This window comes from Manis javanica, chromosome 6, assembly GCF_040802235.1.
Source record: "Manis javanica isolate MJ-LG chromosome 6, MJ_LKY, whole genome shotgun sequence".
NCBI lineage: Eukaryota > Metazoa > Chordata > Mammalia > Pholidota > Manidae > Manis > Manis javanica.
Genome location: NC_133161.1, coordinates 65,473,939 through 65,487,413, shown reverse-complemented (window position 1 = coordinate 65,487,413; position 13,475 = coordinate 65,473,939). Strand labels below are relative to the sequence as shown.

Sequence of the window (13,475 nt, the reverse complement as noted above, 5' to 3'; positions counted from 1 at the left end):
ACTTCCCATTCTGGGTTGTCTTTTCACTTACTTGATGGTATCCTTTGAAGCACAATATTTTTAATTTTGATAGTCTGATGTATTTTTTTTCTTTTGGTATTGTAGTTTTGGTGTCATTTTTTTTTTATTCTTGGGCACATTTTTTTTTTAATTTTGGTATAATTAATCTACAATTACATGATTTACTAGGCTCCCCCCTTCACCAAGACCCCCACCACAAACCCCATTACAGTCACTGTCCATCAGTGTAGTAAGATGCTATGGAATCACTACTTGTCTTCTCTGTGTTGTACAGCCCTCCCCGTGCCCCCCGCCCCACATTATACATGCTAATTGTAAGGCCCCCTTTCTTTTTCTCTGCCCTTATCCCTCCCTTCCCACCCATCCTCCCCAGTCCCTTTCCCTTTGGTAACTGTTAGTCCATTCTTGGGTTCTGTGATTCTGCTGCTGTTTTGTTCCTTCAGTTTTTCTTTGTTCTTATACTCCACATATGAGTGAAATCATTTGGTACTTGTCTTTCTCTGCCTGGTTTATTTCACTGAGCATAATATCATCTAGCTCCATTCATGTCATTGCAAATTTTGGTGTCATATTTAAGAAACTACTGCCTAAATCTAAGGTCACAGTGATTTATTCTTGTGTTTTCTTCTAAGAGTTTTACAGTTTTAGCTTTATCTTATATTTAGGTCATTGACCCATTTTGAATTCATCAGAAATACTTTATAAATTACCTTTGTCCCAGAAAAGAAATCTGGACACTACTGCATGTGAACCTATACATGACTACATTTTAAAGGTATACTCAACAAATAAAACCATCAAGTCATCTTTGGCTTAATTATTTGTCTAACAGTTTTTTGGCAATAAAAGATGATTTAATTTTATGTCAAGTGTGTATCTGATTCCTTCATAAAAGGTATAGGTTTTAAAACTGATTGAAACCTAATCTTAAAATATAAACAAATATAAATACTTTAACATTTATAAAAATAAAAAATTAAACTTTCTTTCAAATCTCAGTATTGCTTAGCAGATAAGAACATTATTCATAGTCTTGTATATCTTTCCTCATACATGTTTGTGTATGCTGATAATAGTGAATCACTGTATGAATGTACCATAATTTAGAAGTTCCCTGTTGATGGGCATTTAGATTGCTTTCAGTTTTTCTCATCACAAGCCATGCTTTAGAAAATATTGTATACTCTTACTGACAATTTCCTGGAAACGAAATCACTGAATCAAAATATTTGTATATTTTAAGTTTTGATAAATATTGGAAAAGTTACTCTCCTGCAAAAGGTTGTGCCATTTACTCGACATTTCACATTAAACTTTTACTTTGTATTATTTTCCCATAAAGGAATCCTTTATGGGAAAATAATTAATAATAAGAAATTATGCTATGTCTTAACTATTTACATTCAGGTGTTTCCTTTATACATTAGGTAACATTTAAGAACAGTGATGTAAGGAAGTGTAATTTGTCTGACTTTTTGAAGATGAGATAGTCACATATTTGCTAATTCCTTAACTCAAAAGCAAAACTATACTAGAATTTAAAACTTAGTTCTGCTTTTAAATAAATCATATTTTAATTCCATAGTAGCCATTTCAGAATTATCTGGGATAACCTGCACACACATAATTAAAATATTAATTTTTAGAATTTTTAGATTTAAGCTTAAATATGCCTCAAACCTTTAATAAATAAAAATGTCACCATCAGTGAATCTTCCAGTAGCTAAAAAAATTGTCCTGTTAAGTTTATTGATGTACTAATAAGCCTTTAATATTTCCCACTCTTCTTTTGTATAAATGTATAGGTTTTTAAAATCTGTTTGTACTGTAATTCTTCTATCATCCCTCCCCCCAAAAAAACAAAATTTGGTTAAAAATTGACTGTATTATCCAGTTATAGATTAGGAAATAGAAACACAAAGATTGTGTTTAAGTAGGACATAAATGAAAGATAAATTAAATTCTTTAACATTTTTTAGGTGCAAATTAGTATTTTATTCTTTTACCAGTTACCAATATTGAGCCTTTTATTAAAGTAACATTTTCCTTGACCTAAATATCTAAGTTTTGAGAAATACCTCTCTCATGAGGGGCCCTCAGGTATATGTTCTAAAAATGATCTTTATGGGTTAGTCTGAGAACCTCACGTCTTATAATGTCATACAGTTTTGTCCCAAAATAATGCAACAATATTCCTTGTTCATTCTAAGGTTTAGTGCAGAGTGGGAATTAAAATCTAAATAAAAGTAAATGAAAAAAATGTATTTTAATTGTAAAGGAACATTTTCTTAGCATTTGATCAGGTTCATTAATAATCCTTTGGGAATGTTTCTTTCCTAAATTGGAAAGTTTTACTTTTTTTATTTATTTACAAGTGAACTAATATTTACATAATTGAATATCCTCTTTCCAGTAGAATAATAATTGTGAAGTTGTGAAGCTAGGATAGTTTTGGTTTAACAGCATTGCAGAGATAAATGAAGTTTTTTATTTCAGCACTTAAAGTTTTCATCCTTCACTTAGCTTGTTAAATGAAAAATCAATATATTTTGAATCTTGCCTAATTTTATTTTAATCATTTTCAAACCCTGACAGTGTTTCTCAAAATTCTGAAATAGAACTCAGAATAAGAGCAGTAAATAGTGAAAATAAGTTGTAAATAAACTAAGAGTATATTGGTTCTTTTTACTAGTACCGAAATCTTGTCTGTATTAAAAACAAAAAATATTTTAAGTGATAAATATATAAAATTATATTTGTTGACCTTGCTTTTTGTTAGCACATAGATGAGGAAAATGGAGTAAGATCTGTCTTTACAGCAGAAGCAAAGTAGGAGTCCACTGCAGCAGAAGCTCTGATGCCATTTAATTAGCCATGTCACCAGTGCTCCAAACTATGGGTTCTTTATTTGTAAAGACATTGGGCTAATGAGCTCTACGGTCTTCTCAGGTCCAAAATATATGATTCTATGATTATAGTTTCATTTCTATTTCTTTTGCCACTCAGAATAATGCATTAGAACCAAGTAAAATTATGTATCGTCCTACTCAGTTGGATACCAGATTGGTAAAATTGTTCTGAATTATGTTGATATTTTCCATTGACTACTAATAGAATAAACTTATTTACTAGAAATTTTGGGTGATTTGCAAAGGAAATAGAAAACTTGGGGTCTGGTCCTGGCCTCTAAAAAATTAAGATAAGAAAGAATGAACAAAACAAAAAAAAATCCATACATGTGAATATGAGATTTTAGTTTTCTTACTAGCAAGTCAAAGTGATTTCTTGAGCAGTTCAATTAATTCATTCAGCAAACATTAATTAAATGTCTGCTATGTGTTGGACACAATGCTTGCCATTAGGGATACAGCATTTTAACAAAGCTCCTGACCCTGAGGGGATTTATGGGAAGTGCTCACCTACAAATACATAGGGGGAGCTATTGAATTTCTTGATGGTTTATCCTATTATTTTGAAACACTACTTTGGGATTAATTTAAGATGCAGGATTGGTATCTTTAGTCTCTGAAGAGTCAGTTATGGATGTGACAGCAGTGGAACAGGAAATCAAAGGAAATGCCATGTGTTTTCCCTGTGAAGGGAGTGTAAGTACCATCGTTCACCTGTTTGGTGGCTATTCCTCTTGCAGCCTTTGGATATACCGGATGGCCGGAGAGCTCCCCTCCCTGCTCACCACCGTAGCAGCAGTACGCGCAGCGTGGACACCCAGACGCCCTCGGTGCAGGAGCTCAGCAGCAGCTGCAGCAGTCACTCGCCCTGCGTCTCCCCCTTCTGTCCTCCAGGGTCCCAGGACGGGAGCCCTTGCTCAACAGAGGATTTACTCTATGATCGTGATAAAGGTGAGCGTGAGATCATCCACTGAGATGGTGGGTTTGGTACAGGGCCTTGCTCATTATACTTGCTTTGTCTTAGACCATTGCATCGCTTTTCTTCTGTCGGGTGGTGGGGCTGTAAAGGACTGGTTAGTCTAGGTTTGTTCGTTCATCGGTTTCACATACCCCCTTCTTTTGTGACTCTCTCAAACATCTTCCATAAATGTGTCAGAGAAGCACAGCGCATGGCTCTAACAGCTAATGAAAGCTATAAAATGGAGTGTGTATAGCTTCACATTGTTTAAACATGGTTTTTCCTTGGCATTGCCCAGAACTAGTGATGATTGAGGTACAGTTTATATTTCTTGTGCCTGAAGTTAGATTTCATAATGAAATTGATTTGGGAGGAAGTAATTTCTAAAAATTCTGTTGGAAGAATGAGTATATTTTTAACCAGGTAGATAGGTTTAATAACTGCCTGCAGGATGTCAGGGGTATGTTATGGCACCAGATGGATTATTAACCAACTCCAATAAAAGGCAAAACCTCTGAGATGCTGTGTGGCCTCTCAGGCCCAAACTGTCTCCTATGCTCTCTGGTCCTTGCTTTAGGCACTTGGTGACTGCCACTCACTCTTTTCCTTCAGACCCAGACACAGAAGGAACAAAGACTACCCAGCTTCCACCGTACTAGCTGTGTTCAGAGAAACACTGACCTTATTTTATAACACAGTTACTGCTTTGCACCATGGAGACGTAGATCATAGGTAACAAAAATTTAAAAACAGAAGTTAAAATTTACAGCATCTTACAGGATTTTTGTGATTGACCCCCATTCCCCTTAACTTGTTTTATTTTTGAGGTATTATTAATGTAAAGTGCCCAGATCTTCAGTGCACAGCCCAGTGTATTTTTACAAATGTATTCATGAAATTACTACTTAGATTAAGATATAGAACATTTTTAGCATCATAGAAGGCTCCCTCGGCCCCCTTCCCAGACAGTATCCTTCCCCTTTGTGCCTGGAAGTGACTGCTGTCCTGACTGACCCCTGTGACTTGGTTTGTCCATGTTACCATCTTTCACAGGGATGGGACAGTAGTACGTTCTTGCATGTCCGTCTTCCTTCACTCGTCATTATGCCTGACTCTCTGCTGAGATGTTAAATGGAAGCTACCTTGGACTTTGTCCTCTGCTTTTATTTCTGTGGTGTATCTCAACAGTTCTGTTTTTTTTTTCAGCCTTTCATTATTGAAGGCCTTGTGAACTCCCTCCCTCCATTAAGGATGCATTGAAGGCAGTACCTTAGGGGCATCTCTGCTTCAAGTGGGTAGTTCCATTTCATGGAATGTCAGACTAGGAAACTGTCTCACTGAGGCATCCTATCAGAGCAAACACCTTTTAATCACTTCCCCACAATATTTTTATTGTGGATGTTGCACAGTAAAACAAACAAGAAAACAACTTTGCTTCTAGTAGGAGTGTTTGTTTTAAAGGTAAATGGTAATGTTAAATAACAGTAATTTGCTTTAGGCTACACAGGTGGTAAATGGCAAAGGGTAAATGGCCACTGTTATACCAGTAAAAGAGATCTGTGCAATTCTAGGTGGCCAGTTTTGCTACTTTTTAGCACCTGTAGTTGCATTAAAGTGAAAAGTAAAAATAAAATGATAGGCTAGACAATTACTTCTGGAGTTTTTGTTTTCTTCTTTGTAAATTTATCACTGTGGATAACAGAGATGCTGAAAGATTTTAGGAAGGTGATAGATGAGTTCTGTGTTAGGCAACTAGTTGTGAGATTGCCTTCAGGGCCTTTGAGTGACTATACTTGATGAGGCAGAAATATGTGGTTTCTGCAGTTCAGAAGAGGTGCTCACGTAGATCCTAAGCTTCAAATGTGTATGTTCTTCATATCTCTTTTTCTCAAAGATCTATAATCTATTTTATTATTAGGTGGTATATTCATGTCATGAAAACGACCTTGCAGAAGACAAAACACCAAAATTAAGAGCCACACTGGCTTTGACACACAGGAATGGATTTGAGTCCTATAAAGTTTTGGTTATAAAACTCACATTAGTATCTCAAGGATTCAACAAATGGTAGCTGCTGCTATAAAAAGAATCATCATAATTATTACTTATTAGCTCCACAGTGCCTTCAGGAAATATACAGACTATTTGCTTTTACTTTACAACTTAACTAAAACCTCCCTCTCTGGCCTAATTTCTGCCGATTATCTAGTAATCTGATTTTTTTTTCAGCTTTATTGAGATAAGATTGACAGATAACATATATAAGTTTAATGTACAATGTAATGATTTCATACATATATAAAGTGAAATATTTACCACATAAGGTTAACACATCCCTCACCTCATATGATTTCCATTTTGTGGTTGTTATGGTGAGGACATCAAGGCTCTACTCTCTGTTATGAAAGTCGTAACAACTTACAAGTATACAGTACAGCATTGTTAAAGTCAGTATACTATACCTAGCTCCCCAGAACTTTACTTATCTGTAACTGAAAGTTTGTACCCTTTGACCAACATCTCCCCATTTCCTCAGCCCCTGGCCACCACCATCCTTCTGTTTCTATGAATCTGACGATTTTAAGATTCTCAGTCTAAATTCTGACTGTACAAAGATACTAATTTTTTTTAAACATACTAACTTTATCTTAAAATTTCCATTTTTGATAATAAAGTACAAGTTGGTCTTTTGTTTCTTTATACTTATTTCCAGTAAGGAAAAAAAATAGAGGCTATAGGTTTCAAACAGGTATTCCTTATGAACTGTGAAAACAGAATTGGTCCTGTAATTTTGCAGTCAACTAGGACTGATTTGGAGTGCCTCCATATTCCACGTTTGCTGTAGAGAAATGTGTTCTGTGGTAGAACAGTGAGTTCAGACATCTTAGGGTCTTGGATAGGCATGCAGAGGAGAGAGGGATGGCCACGGTAAATAAGTGCTCTAATGAGAGAGATGCTGGTGAGCTCATTATTTTCTACTACTCATCTGTTATATACATATCCTTTCCCTGACTTTGCTAACATTATTTCTGCCTATTCCTAATATATATTCTTTTCTAAGACTCATGTATAATTTGAGACCTATAAAATAATTTTAGCTGATTAGCATATCGGCTCTTTCTTTGGCTATTTCAGTTGCAGTGCCTCAACAGAAACACTCTATTGAGAACAGTCCAACCATTAAGAGATTATTTTCAGGTTTTGATTGTTTTGTGATTTTTCTTTTTGTCAGGTTTTTCCAGTGACCTCAAGACTGAAGGCAAGCTGGTCACATATGTAAAAGTGCCAAGCTAAGTATTTTAATAACAGCCATAGTTCCTAATTATGGTTTGTGTGGAGAATTCAGAGATGCAGACAGAAAAAGAGCTCTCATCTTGACATCCACAGACTATACCTTAAGAGGTAGCCTAAATTCTCCCACATTATGATGCCTAAAATGTAAGGGAGAAAAACAGTCATTTATATAATACACTTGGCAACGTCAAAATATTAGTTCTTTAAGCAGCTCTGCCCGTGTTCCTTGATGCTAACCAAACTGGTGCTGGGCAAGCCACAAAATCTAGAATTAAGTCTGCCACTCACAGTTGATCTTTGGCACAATCTACTTAAAATTGTTATAAATACTGCAGTTTTGCAAGATACTATGGAAACACTGATTATTCTAATCATGAAGTCAACTGAACTACTTAGGCCAGATACTGAGAGTTGTCTTCCAAGAGTCCATAAATTTGTTACTTGGAACTTAAACTATATTTTCCCACAGGAACAACGTATGCTATGTGGATAGAGTTCCTCAAGACCAATGCATGTAAGCCTATTTAACTCATACTGTGATTAACTCATAAATATTAATATTTCTAAATTGTGGGTATTAGGACTGGGGCTAACCCTAGGCAGACTTTTTTTTCACCACTTCCTATGCCTTTCTACATATATTTTAACCCTACTTGCATTTATCTCTAGGGTTCTAATTCTTAACCTTTTTTATCTTTCCCCACCATACTCTGGGCTCTCTAGAATATAAACAGTTAATCAGCCAATATTTTGTGTTACTTTTCTTTTTGTGATCTTTTTGTGATTTATTTTGTAAAAATAGATGTTTGCTGGCTATACTATTTTTAGCCAGGACACGTTGGCTGTTTTTGAGCCTGGATCCATTTCTTATCAAAAGATTCTCCCATACTGTTCTAAGATTCCTTATTATCCTAGAAGAAACCCTTGGTAGTAAAATTACAGAGTGTAAAGGTACTGTTCCAGCAAAGGAGTTATTCCATAGGCTAAAACTTATTTGTTCTAGAATTATGTTCCTAAGGTCATCTTCCCTGTTTCTCTTTTTCAAGATAACATTTAAAATTACTTCTTTTCCCTTCGTCTGAGAGCACATAAGCATCTAGGAAGTGCTTTTTGCCCCTCTTTTGGAAAATGTTCACAATTGTCCTAATGGCAGATGGCGGGCTAGCCTTCTGAGGATTAGTCAGTATTCATAATTCAAACTAGTAAGTATACAACTGAGTTCTAGCAGCTACAGCCCAGAAGTAAACAAGAATTCATTAATATGCCTCAGTATATATATATATTACACTTAATCTGCTGTTACTGTTTACCAGAATGAAAGCTCCAGCAAGAGCAGGTAACTTTATTTTGCTCATTGTTTTGTCCTCAGAAAATAGAGTGCCTAGCATGGAGCAGTGTTCAGTGATTTTTCTGAATATTCCTTTCAGACCTTTCTTCATGACATCTACATTTTTTAAAGGTATATTTTTATTGCTGTTTGAATCAGTATTTTTTTTTGTTTTAGTTGTTAAATCACGTTAGGCTTTTGAATGTTCAGGACAAGAGTGATAATCTCCCCCTCCACCCTGCCAGCACCACCACCACCATCACCAGCAAAGACTATAAAGAGTAGTCAAACTAAGGTGATACTAAGTTCGTGATAGGTCTTTTGCAGGAAAAAAGTCATGAAGTTCAAATTTCCTGTTGAAATTAGAGGAATGGAGATAAAAACCTTTCTCATCTTCCCTTCTGATTGTAACTGGGGAGAAAATAGGGTATCACCTCGGTTAGAGGAAATGGGGATATGTTGAAATTTTCTCCCCTGATCTTTTGTGATCCTTGTGAGCGTAACAGAAGGCAGATTCAGTACCTGAGCTGTACCTGAGCTGTAAGTCTTTAATTAGAAGCACAGAACGTTAGATCAGAAGGAATTTGGTCATTTAGTCACCACCTCATATCTCTAATGAGGACACTTGCGTTGAGATAGAGCAACACTTACTGAGGCAGATAGTGCTGTGGACGTGAACTCTGCCTGTGGTGGAGCCAGGTTGAATCCTTTGCTCTGCCACTTACTGATTAGGTGCCCTCGGTCAAGTTACTCTACCTCTCTGTATCTCAGTTTCCTCACCTATATATATGGGCAGAAATGATGGTACCTGTCTCATAGAATTATTATCTTGATTAAATGTGCCCAGGTGATTTTACCTTGGTTATCTCCTGTAATACTACTACAGTCCTGTGAGTTACTGTTTTAGGAATGGGGAATGTGAGGCTGGGAGAAATGAAGGAACTTTCCTAAATTCTGTGCAGTCCAGAGGCCTACAAAAATCTTCTGTAAGACCTTCATACTACTCGCTGCCTTTGCAGGAGGAACAGCCTTTATACAGGCATTCAGCCATGAAAACACCTGGTATATGGAAAACAGGAAGAAATTGTGTGGCTGGAGCATAGGGGAGACTGGTGAGGGGGGAGTAGAAAGCAGGGAGAGTGGAGAGGTAGAAGGTCCGTTATTTCATACAGGGCTTTGTAGGTCTTGCCAAGAGAAATGAAGAGCCAAGCACAGATCTTTGGACAGCTAAAGGGTATGACTGGCTTTATCTTTAAGACCATAACTCAGGTGGAACTATAGAAGTGGAGAGAGACAGCAGGAAGACAAGATAAGAGGCTGCTTTTAATAGTCTAGTCCTGTGGTATCTGAACTTGATTTATTACATATCTTTTTAAGCAATTTTTAATTTGTACCACTCATGTAAGTTCATATATTTCTAAGTTATATATGTGTATAATTCAATCCAATCCATGAACAAAATGCAGTTACTACTAGTTTTAAACAAAGTACTAAAATGTGCTAGTAAAGCTGACTTTCTTATTTTTAAAGATAGGAAATATACATGTTACAATATTTTCTTCCCCCATGTCAACAGCTTTTTTTGTGCACCTTAATTGGATAAGCACAGGTGTGTGCGCAGATGAAATGGGTAACAAGGGCTGAAGGGTTGGAAGAGAGTGACTGAAAGAGGATGAGCATTTGTAGATGTATGATTAGATGTATGAGGTGAGGGAGGAGAAAGAGATTAGGATAAAGGCAAAGTTTTAACAAGTTCTAGTTTGAGGAATGTGGGAAATGATTGCCACCATTCCTAAAGCAGTGAATACCAGAGAAGGAACAGGTGATACAATAGTATGTTTAAGGTTCCTGTTGGTTTCTGCCTCAAGATGTTAAATTAAAAAAAAAGAGAGGAAATACCGAATTTTACCCAAAACAGTAAGACAACATTTATGCACTTTTCCTTTGCCTTCTGTGTTGCATGTAGCTAAGTGCTCAGTGAATATTTAAGTGAGCCCCTAAAATTATAGTGAAATTTGAATTAGAAGTGTTCGTTCCACCCCCCACCCCCACCCCCCCGCCTCCACATAGGATACTTTGGGAGCAGTATAATAGGAGCAATGTGTTTCAGTTTTTTGAACCCGGTGTCCCTGGACATTTTTTCACTTAAAAGGTTCAAGAACATAAAAATTAACATCGTATCAGAATGATTTTCCTGGAATCCTTAATTACATTATTTTACAAGATAATTCTGTATAATCTAAAATTTGTTTCGGTTTAGTTTTACCATTGTGATTCATAAGAGGCATGATTTTAGTCTAAATTGGTTTGAGGACTGCCTTCAATAAAGTGATTTGCTTTCATTTGTAACTGCTGTGTCATAGATTCAGAGTGAGTTGTTCACATTCATGTAAGAGTCTGAGTGAGTAGTTGGCTTATCAATAACTCCAAGTTAGATGTGGAGGCAATACTAAGCAGTGTTGTCTCATGTCAGGGTTATGTTTGTAGGAGAAACATTGTACTTATTGTGAGTATACAGAAACAAAGCAACTATCATTGGTCTACTTAATTTGTAAATTGATACCAGTTCAGTGAATACTTAACAGAAGGATAAGTGGTTAAAATGTAAAACACTTCTCACATATAACAAATATTTAATTAATGGGCATAACATTTGGAATGCAAGTTAAGGTCCCAGATATTCAAAACACAATCTTATTTGAAATAGTGTTCAAAAATATAAGTAGCAAATGTTATGATGCTATTTTTTTTTACTCCTTACTCTTTGTTGAATGCTGTTCTGAGGGAGATCTTAACTATAGCGAATGTTGTCTTTTGTTAAAATTCTGTAACCTCCTGAAAAAGGGTTGACCTTGAAATTTTAGAAAAACTATAAAGCATATTTGTGAAAGTCAAGTTTTCTTATTTGTTCATAATTTGGCCTTGGAGTTAACTGAAAATGGAGGCTTTTAAATACAATTAGTAACAGCAGCTGGTTCCAAAAGTTTGTTGCCAAGAAATGCTACACAATTGTGTGTTTCTCCTGATGTCAGTAGGCCGTCAACCACTCTGGGCAGATAATTTCATTTCCTGAAGCAAAAAATGTAATTGTAGCATTAAGTCGTAATTCTGTTTAGATCCTATCTAGTCAGTTCATATTTCCAATCAAATTCTACTGTTGAACCCTTAATTATGCTTTTTGTATGTCATAGAATACGGTGTTGGTGGAACTCTGTGCTCACTTTCCCAGCCTGTTATTCTAGCTGCAACAGATAGAATAAGAATTACATTCCACTGGTTATTGCTGCACATACTATAAAGATATTTTCTTTATAGAGGAATACATAGAATCTGCATGCTTTAGGCAATGATTTTGATTTTAGGATTGTAGGTCTCTTTATGCTAAAGGAATGCCATCATGAACTGGCAGAGGACGTGCTAGGCATTCATTAACTGGATAATCTGGTACTGCAAATATATTACTCAGCTTCCCCACTAGATAAAATCTTTATGTACCTGAGTAAAGTTAGGGTGGAAAGATCTATTAAAAATGACATTTCTGTTGTCCTCTTCTGCTGAGAGATGGTGGAACAGCACTTAATTTCTAAATTGTTAACCTTTTTAAATTTGCAAATTAGGAATGATGTGTCCTTTCTACTATTATGGTAGTATTTATTGAGAGCTTACTGTGTTTCAGGCACTATCCTAATCCTTTAACTCACTCTTTTCATAGCTTTCATATCAATAGTTATTTTCATTTTACGGAGCAAAAAAGCAAAGGAATCAGACCTTTTCCAAGGTCATATAGTTAGCCTAGGTAGAATCAGGTGTCCAGACAAGTATTTTAACCATTTCATGATTTGTGCTGAAATCCGACTGCACTTGGAAAGCATTTGGGAGCTTTACCTACCCCACCCCACCCACAGACCCCCACAAAAAAAGAAGGCAGCACATGCCTGGGAGGAACCCCCAGTCTAACTCAGAATCTCTTAGGGATGAGGTCTGGACATTGGTATTTATTGGTGTTTTTAAAACAACTATGATGAGTTCAAAGTGAAATCCGAGTTAGAAACCACTGCTTTGTAATTCTATTCCTTTTAGAATTAATTACACTTAATTTGGTGAAGTAATCTGATAAGTAGGAGATAAAGCTACATCTGAAGACTTCAGGCTAGAATAGAACTATGGCAAAGATTTTACACACCTACCCACATAAATGGTCAACTGAATAAAAATGATTTCTATACTCAAACTTTGAGCCATACAACTTCACATACCAGAGATGATGAAGGCAATTTATAAGGAGAAAATCTGAAAACTCTTAAACTATGAAAGTACATGTAGTTTAATGAATGCTGTTTCTATATGAAATTCCATACTTTAATAGTGTCTCTAATTTTTCCAAGCTTTAATTCATTATCATGAGTTGAAAAATATCGGGCAAGCTACTTGTATTTTAATGATAAATAAGGTACACATGCATAAGTATGATCTGTAATAATAAAACAGCCAACAAATGTTCCGTGCTCTTGGTTTTCAGAGTTGGGTGATCCTGTTATAAAGATAGATGAAACGTTAATGAATACAGAATTATATATAAATAATCATACTCATTGCATTTAATTTTATTAATTGATATTGGCTATCATGTTATAAGAATATAGAGCAACATTTGACTTAATCTTTACATGTCTAGTTATTATCCTACAGTGGGATAACAGAATGAAAAAATGTATCATGCTTATAAACAAGAGGGATTGAATTAAGATTGCCGTAAGACTTTTCATCTTGAATCTCCTGAGTAGACATGCTCACCTCACATTTATAATGTTCTGTTACTGAAATGTGGTCATTAAATTTAACACAGAGTTGTGAATGAATAAGGTAGACATTCAAGTTTGGAATGGGGAGAATAGGTTGTTCATATGGGTTGTTTTTAAAGCATGCCATTTTGTAAAGCACAAAAGATGTTTTGGTACAGTGTTCC

General features: G+C 35.7%; 1 protein-coding gene across 2 annotated transcripts in view; it reads left to right on the top strand.

Annotated features, from left to right (window-relative positions):
* GLCCI1 (glucocorticoid induced 1) overlaps nucleotides 1-13,475 on the top strand; it is a 101,374-nt gene that overhangs the window by 81,125 nt on the left and 6,774 nt on the right. For both annotated transcript variants that reach the window (XM_073238785.1, XM_037019862.2), the window contains exon 6: nucleotides 3,671-3,881. In XM_073238785.1, coding sequence (XP_073094886.1) covers nucleotides 3,671-3,881 — 211 coding nt within the window. The remainder of the gene's footprint in view (nucleotides 1-3,670; nucleotides 3,882-13,475) is intronic.